Source organism: Podarcis pityusensis (assembly GCF_964106645.2).
Source record: "Podarcis pityusensis genome assembly, chromosome: 5".
In the NCBI taxonomy this organism is placed as follows: Eukaryota; Metazoa; Chordata; class Lepidosauria; order Squamata; family Lacertidae; genus Podarcis; species Podarcis pityusensis.
Window position 1 is genome coordinate 252383 of NC_138032.1, and position 7430 is coordinate 259812.

The 7430-nt window shown below is 49.7% G+C and overlaps 1 protein-coding gene across 10 annotated transcripts in view; it reads right to left on the bottom strand.

Moving 5' to 3' along the window:
• DLG1 (discs large MAGUK scaffold protein 1) overlaps nt 1–6643 on the bottom strand; it is an 86557-nt gene extending 79914 nt beyond the window's left edge. For 9 of the 10 annotated variants that reach the window (XM_081007414.1, XM_081007427.1, XM_081007426.1 and 6 more), the window contains exons 1-3: nt 6547–6643; nt 6180–6311; nt 4238–4404 (exon numbers count right to left, since the gene is read on the bottom strand). In XM_081007414.1, coding sequence (XP_080863540.1) covers nt 4238–4404; nt 6180–6311; nt 6547–6565 — 318 coding nt within the window. In that variant the 5' untranslated portion in view covers nt 6566–6643. The remainder of the gene's footprint in view (nt 1–4237; nt 4405–6179; nt 6312–6546) is intronic. The other variant, XM_081007419.1, reaches the window with a different exon arrangement.
• Nucleotides 6644–7430: the final 787 nt, after the last annotated feature.

Consider the following 7430-nt stretch of genomic DNA (forward strand, 5'->3'; position numbering starts at 1 on the left):
CTGAGCAAGACCGACTAGCGGTTTGTCTCTGCCTAAGACAGCTTCTGCCTATGTCCAAATGACTCCAGAATTAATAATAATAATAATAATAATAATAATAATAATAATAAGTAAACACTAAAAAGACTCAGCAGGAGCTGCTACAACCAGACCAACAGCACTCCTGCAAGCTTTGCTGATCACAGTGCAGGACAAAGTCACAATTTACATAAACTGTGTGCTCTATCCAGTAGACCCAGTGAGATTCATGGCCATGGCTAATTGAGGTCCATTAATTTAAGGGGGTCTACTGTGAGTGCAACTTTGTTGGCAGATGAGGAACCCAGTAACTCTGACCCTCTGGGCTACCGAGGCTGGCAGCCAGGCTGAGTTCTCCTCCTCCCTCGCCTTGCATAGACCAGACCTGCGTGACCCTGAACGATGGAGAGATCCGCAGTTCACTGTGAAGGAACCGAGTCCATGTGTGTGTCTGCGCTAAGACTACAAAGCTGCTCCACAGGTGTGAGTGGGAGCCCCTCTTAGCACCACTGACAAAGCGTTAAGTTACCAAACCTAAAAGGAACAAGACACAGACTTGAAGGAGGAGGGATACTCAGGAGAGCCTCTCCTCCCCCTTCCTTGTCTAACTGCTGCCTGTTGAATCTTACCCTTTCTAGGTCACCAACCAGCCCAAGAAGCAAGGGGGACACTTTGAATATATGATCAATAGTTAAATCCCGGGATCCTGGACCAGCGCACCTTGCACCTCCAACAAATCCCTTGCAATTTACAGAACAACAAGCCAGCTCTCCAGACCTCTGCTTCTCCCTGAGAACAAGGCAAGTTCCTGGCTTTACTAACTCTGGTCTTCCAACAAGGTGGAACCCAAAGCCACCTAGATGCACAGGAATTCCTCAATCCTGAGAATGGCAAACACACACAAACCTCACTGGTCCAATTATGAAACTTTATTAAGAGTATACAGTGGCACCTCAGTTTTGAAACAGATCAGTTTCCAAACAACTTGGAAATCGAACGCCGCAAACTCAGAAGTCAGTGTTCCGGTTTGCAAACTTTGCTCCGGAAGCCAAACGTGCTCCTGAGCTTCCGTTTGTACTGATGCGCTGCTAATTTGCGTCCCCCCCCGCATTGTAATTGGAGCCTTCTGTTTCCGTTCTGAGGTGATATTTGGTGCTTTTGTTTTTGCTGTTTTTTTCGTTTTTGTTTTTGTGACTGTGGCTTGCTCTTCGTTTTATGGGACTCTGACTTGCAACTTGTTTTTGTGACTAGAACCCAGTTTAGCTACTGACTGATTGTGTGACTGTGGAAATGGATAAAAGCCCCCCATCCAAACAATGACTCTCATCAGTGCAGGTAAGAAAAAAAATTAATTTTAATTTTTATCATCTACAATACTGTTTTATTTATTTTATAGTACAGTACATTGATTATTGTTTTCATTTTATGGATCAATGGTCTTGTTTGATAGCAAAATTAATGTTAAATTGCTGTTTTAGGGGCTGTTTTAAAAAGTCTGGAACAGATTAATCCATTATGCATTACTTTTGATGGGAAAATGCGCCTCAGTTTTGGAACGCTTTGGTTTTAGAATGGACTTCCGGAACGGATTAAGTTTGGGAACCAAGGTACCACTGTATTAGAAAGAGTATACAAGGAATTTTGGGGCTGGCCTAATTGGCCAGTGGTTTATAGCCAGGTGGGTGGGGCACAGGGAAATGTCTTGCAAAGGCAGGTGGCAGCGTCTAGGATGCGGCTTGTTTTAATAACGTGTAGCCTAAGGCTGGATTTGAAAGAAGGTCCTGCTGCTCCTCGGACTTTTTTGGAAAAAGTCCTTCAGGCTTTTGTATTCCAAAATCCTGCCACATCTGTCTAAGGAGAGGACTATATGTGGGGTGGGTGAGAAATTCTCCTTGGATTTCTAATTTGAACTTCCTCAAACAATATGTGAACTGAAATGCATCCTTCTTTCAGAATCCACACTTCTCCAAATTTTGTGGTGCGTTTCCCCAACCGACTATTAAGGGAGTGTAAGACAAATGCTGATATTAGCGAAAATGACACACAAAAACACATTATGCGTCTTGCAAGACGGAGCGTTGCATGCATGACAGCTGAACAGAAGTCATGGGCGTGTGCCAAGTGCAATGAGCTCTTGGTCCTCCAGGTACAAGTTTCTTCAGCTGGATAAATTGAGAAGGGTGGACAGATTTGAGGATGAGGCCCCAAGGACGTGGTAGCGACATGCCACTCCCAGGATGACAGCTCCTCTGCCGTCACAGAGATGTAGGTTCTCAGGAAAGGAAGGGAATGATTCCTCAGAAGGAGCTCTTGGAGGATGAAGCACAGCAGGCTCACAAGCTGAGCATATGGATTTGTGACAGGCCAGCACCCACGCCTGCAGCCACAGTACATTAGGGATAAGTCACGGTGTGGTCCGGGAAGCAAAATTTAGGTTGCTAGGTAGAACGTTGGAATACGGTGCCTCCAAGGTATTTTGCATGTACGGCCAGCAGGACAAACAGAGTTAAGGGATATTCATGTACCTTGGTTCTCAAACACCTTGGTACTCAAACAACTTGGAACCCAAACACTGCAAACCAGGAAGTAAGTGTTCCAGGGTGCGAACTTTTATTGGAAGCCAAACATACTCAGTTTTGAGTGTTACGCTTCCGTTTTGAGTGTTACACTGAGGTCTGTCTGTTTTTGCATTTTTGTAACTCTTTTGTTTTTGTTTTTGTGACTGTGTGGAACCTAGTTCAGCTGATTGATTGATTGATTGACTGCAGTACATTGATTATTGTTTTCATTTTATGGATCAGTGGTCTTGTTAGATAGCAAAATTCATGTTAAATTGCTGTTTTAGGGGGTTTTAAAAATCTGAAATGGATTAATCCATTTTGCATTACTTTCTATGGGAAAACGCGCCTTGGTTTTGGAATGCTTTGGTTTTGGAACGGACTTCCGGAACGGATTAAGTTTGAGAACCAAGGTACCACTGTATGGATGATAGAGTGGAGGAGGGAGGAGGTATCCTGGGTTCCTCTGTGCTGAGAAACATTTGGGGGCAAACCAGGATGTACAAAAGGGGATGATTCTACTTGAAATTGAAGTTAAAATCAAACTGGAAGTTAATATCAAAAATGTGGAAGAGCAGCTTTTAAGCTGACCCCTAGAAGAAAGCCTAGTTCAGGGGCTAGTTCAGGAGGAATCCTACATCCTAAAGGCAAAGCACACTTGACCATCCAAGCAGGGACAGGGTAGGACTAGGCGCAATGAACGTGCAGCAGGAACCAGCTGCCTCTCTAAGATGGTCTGGAAAGATCACGGGGGCTGTCACTTCCTGCATCAAAGAGGACACAGAATCGAACAAACTGGACATCTCGGAAGGGGCAGACTCCCCCTTGGATCATTCTGAGGGGCAAAACAGAATGCTAAGCTGGAGAGACCCTCAGTTTGATCAATTTTATCACATGTAACGTCAGGTGAATATCTCAACTTGAAGGTGTTAAACATTCTTGAGCAACACCTGAGAGTCGATCCTACTCCAATGTGAAACAGAGGCAGGCTGAATAATGAAGACATGCTGTTGCCCAAGAACAAAACAGAGAGACCGGATGGCGCTGTAAGCCTTCACTGCAAACAATAAAATCCAAAAATCTATGTGCCTTTGTTTTACAACTTCTTTCCAGATTGCTCACTTCCACCTTTGGCAACACACAGAACATTCCACATCCCTCCATAACCTCAGTGGGGCAACAGATGACAAGGTACTCTTGTGGACATTTCCACAGGAACAGACAACTATTACATACTGTTATCTCTTCATGCCACAAAAACTCAGAGAGTTTTGTAGGTTGATTAAACTGAAGGACGGCAACATTCCTGAAATTCCACCAACTAGCTAGCTTCGTAAGCCTGGGTTCCCCACAGACATGGCCCTATTTCTAGTCACTGAGACACAACTGTTCACTCTTCCATGACTTCTATATGGAGAAACAGGAAGACTGTACAACTTGAAAGAAGTGAGGGAAGGTGGGCACACCCTACCTGACCCCATTTCCAATTCTGGCGTTTCCAGCTCACTGTCCAAACAGAAAAATGATGCAGATTCCCTGCCACACAAGGATACAAGCTTGGCAACCATCACTCAAACTGACCACGTTTGTACAGGAGATCTAGATTTAAGAATGGCCATCCCATTGGCTCAAGAGCCAGAGCAAACATTTTAAAGTCATACCTCTGTGGTTGGGCTAAGGCTGCTTGGCAGTGTTTCAGAAGTCACTGTTGTGCTTGGAAGGCTGGAGAAGTCCCATGTATTCACAGGCTGTACAAATTCAATCTGCTTTGAGCGATCAACACTTTTGGGATTGTCAAGTAAAGTCACTTCATAAAATTCTTGAATATCTGGAGAGTGAGAAAATATGGTTCAGCCCTTGATTTTCAGAAGAGATACTGTATACAGTTGTTGCTTTCTACTTGATCTTCCTTCCACCTTCAATTTATAATCAGATCTCCATCAGAATAAGGGAGTATCTTGTGAGCAAAAACACCAGCGCCACACGGCACACACACAAAGAGACATGCTAACTGTCAGTGGAAGAGCTTACAAAGCCTGTAAAGAAAGCACAACTTTAGGATATACAGCCAATTATACAAGATGGGGGGGGCAGTAAACTCTTAGAATGAGAAAACCTTTCCAGGCTTTCTAGCATCTACCTGAGAGTTCCCATGGAAAAGAAATGTGAAATTGCTAAGCTTCTAACAGAAAAATTTAACTGAGATTAGCCTCCACACCTGAGGACTGGAAAGCAGCCAGTGTAACACGAATGACTGAAAACATAAGCTAGGGGACACCTGGCTTATGAGTTGTGCATGCGAAAAGGATTTAGGGGTAGACCACAAGCGTGACGTGAGTCAACAGTGTGATACAACAGCAAAAAATGTTAACGCTATTCTAAGCTGCATCAACAGAAGTTGAGTGTCCAGATCAAGAGAAGTAATAGTCCCACTCTATTCCACCTTGGTCAGACCCCACCTGGAGTCCAGTGTCCAGTTCTGGGCACCACAATTTAAGAAGGATGCTGACAAGCTGGAAGGTGTGCAGAGGAGGGCAACCAAGATGATCAAGGGTCTGGAAACCAAGCTTTATAGGGAGCAGTTGAAGGAGCTGGGTGTGTTTAGCCTGGAAAAGAGGAGACTGAGAGGAAATATTTCAAGGGCTGTCATATGGAGGAGGGAACAAGATGGTTTTCTCTTGCTCTTGAGTGCAGGACTCAAACCAATGGTTTCAAGTTACAAGAAAGGAGATTCCAACTAAACATCAGGAAGAGCTTTCTGACAGTTAACATTAATATTAATAATTATTTTATTATTATTTGTATGCCGCGCATCTGACTTGGTTGCCCCAGCCACTCTGGGCAGCTCCCAACGGAATATTAAAAACACGATAAAACATCAAACATTAAAACTTCCCTAAACAGGGTCAGATAGTTGTTTATTTCCTTGACATCTGATGGGAGGGCATTCCAGAGCGGGTGCTCTTTGACAATGGAAAGAAGTTATGGACTCACCTTCCTTTGAGGTTTTTAAGCTGAGGTTGGGTGGCCAACTGTCATGGATGTTTTAGCTGAGATTCCTGCATTGCAGGGGGTGGGACTAGATGACTCTGGGGGTCCCTTCCAACTCTACAATTCTATGATTCTATTCTAGGAAGCGGAAGCAACAGGCTTCTGCAAGGAAAAAGTCTGTCTCACAAACTATGCTCTCCAAGAGCATCAACAGGCAGGCAGGCAGGCAGAGGTGATCTGACTGACATTGTGTACTTTGACTTTTAAATTTTTTTGACAAGATACTTCTTCAAAGACCTTTGAGTAAACTTTGCAATCATGGATTAAGAGGAGAGCCCCTTTGTGGATTAGGAGTTGGCTAAATGGTAGTGAAAGTTTTCCAACTGGAGATACAGAAACTGTGCCTTTTAAACTTGCTCATAAATGATCTAGAGTTAGGGGCAAGCAGAGGAGTAGCCAAGTTTGTCTAGACACAGAAACTTGCCAAACGGAGTGCATGTGCTGCAAAAGAAGTCGGGCAGCAAATGCCATTCCGTTTCAGCGCAGACAAGGCTCTCGGTGTCCCGGCGGGTGCAGGAGCCGCCTTCCCTCCCCGGCTGCCCCGATACTCGCCTAGGAGAGCCTGGAAGAGGCTGCTCTGGAAGATGCCGATGACTCTCTCCACGGAGCTCCGCAGCTGCCTCTCGTCCGCCCGGCTCAGCTTGGCGCGGTAGTCCTCCAGGAGGCGCAGGGCGCGCTGCGTGTCTGCAAAAGGGGCACCGTCGCTGCACGGGGGCTCCTCCTCCTCCGCCCCCCCCGCCCGGCCCTCCCCGGCCCGACCGCGCTCTGCACGCGCTCAGAGGCTCCCGAGCGGCGCCGGCCCCCCGCCTCCTCCTCCAGGGCCGGGGCTGCCCGCCGCCCTCCCGCTGCCCCGGGCGCCGCCGCCGAGGAAAACTTTCCCGGAGGCGCGCTCCCGCCCCTCTTCCCTCCGGCGCCTCACCTTGCTTGCGGACGGGCATGGCGGGGCGCGGGAGAGCGGCGGGGGGGGGGCCGCCTTCGCCTCGCCCTCCGCGCCGGGCGCTCAGGGGGCTCCTCTGCCCGCCTCCCGCGGACCCTCCTCCTCCCGCCCGACTCCCGCGCCGCCGACTCCCGCTCGCCCCGCCGCCGCCTCCGCCCGGGCCTCCGCCTTCGCCGCCTCCGCCGCCTCCGCGCTCCCTCCGGGGGGGCCGCTCCGAAATTCCAAACTTTCCAGGCAAGATGGCGTCGCGGGCCAGGCCGGCGGAGGCGGAGGGCGGGGCAGACACGCCCCCCGCGCCCGCCCGCCAATCCGCGCCGCCGCCCGCTACCTACGGGGCGGGGCGGGACAGGTGAGAGGCGGCCGCCGGAGCCCCGCCCACCGGGCAGCCCGCGGAGGAGGAGGAGGAGGAGGAGGAGCGCGCCCGAGAGAGGGCTGCCCAAGGCGCTAGTCCTCAGCGGACCGAGGCCGGAACCCCGCCGAGGCAGCCAGCCCTCCGGGTGTTTGGGACCCCTCTTGGCCGCCGCCATCCCTTTTCGCGGCGCCCCAGGAGCAGCTGGAGGTCCCTTGTCCCGCCGAAGCTGCTGCGAGAGAAGGGTCCCTCCATTGCCACAGTCCCCGTTTGTCCTCTTGAAGGCCCCGGGGGCTCGGAGCTGGAGCTGGGACTGGGAAAGGCGCGTCTCCGCCCGTGCTCAGCTCAGCCCTGGGCTCCCTCCGCAACCTGCTGCTGCTGCTAGAAGAACGGAGGCGCCCCTCACACTCCCCAGCAGCGCCGGGTCCCGGCCGGGCCCGAGGATCACCCACATTTGGCCCCTGGGGGGTGAAGGGCCGTGGGACGGGAGGGGGTTGCTGCCCGGCTGGGCCATCTC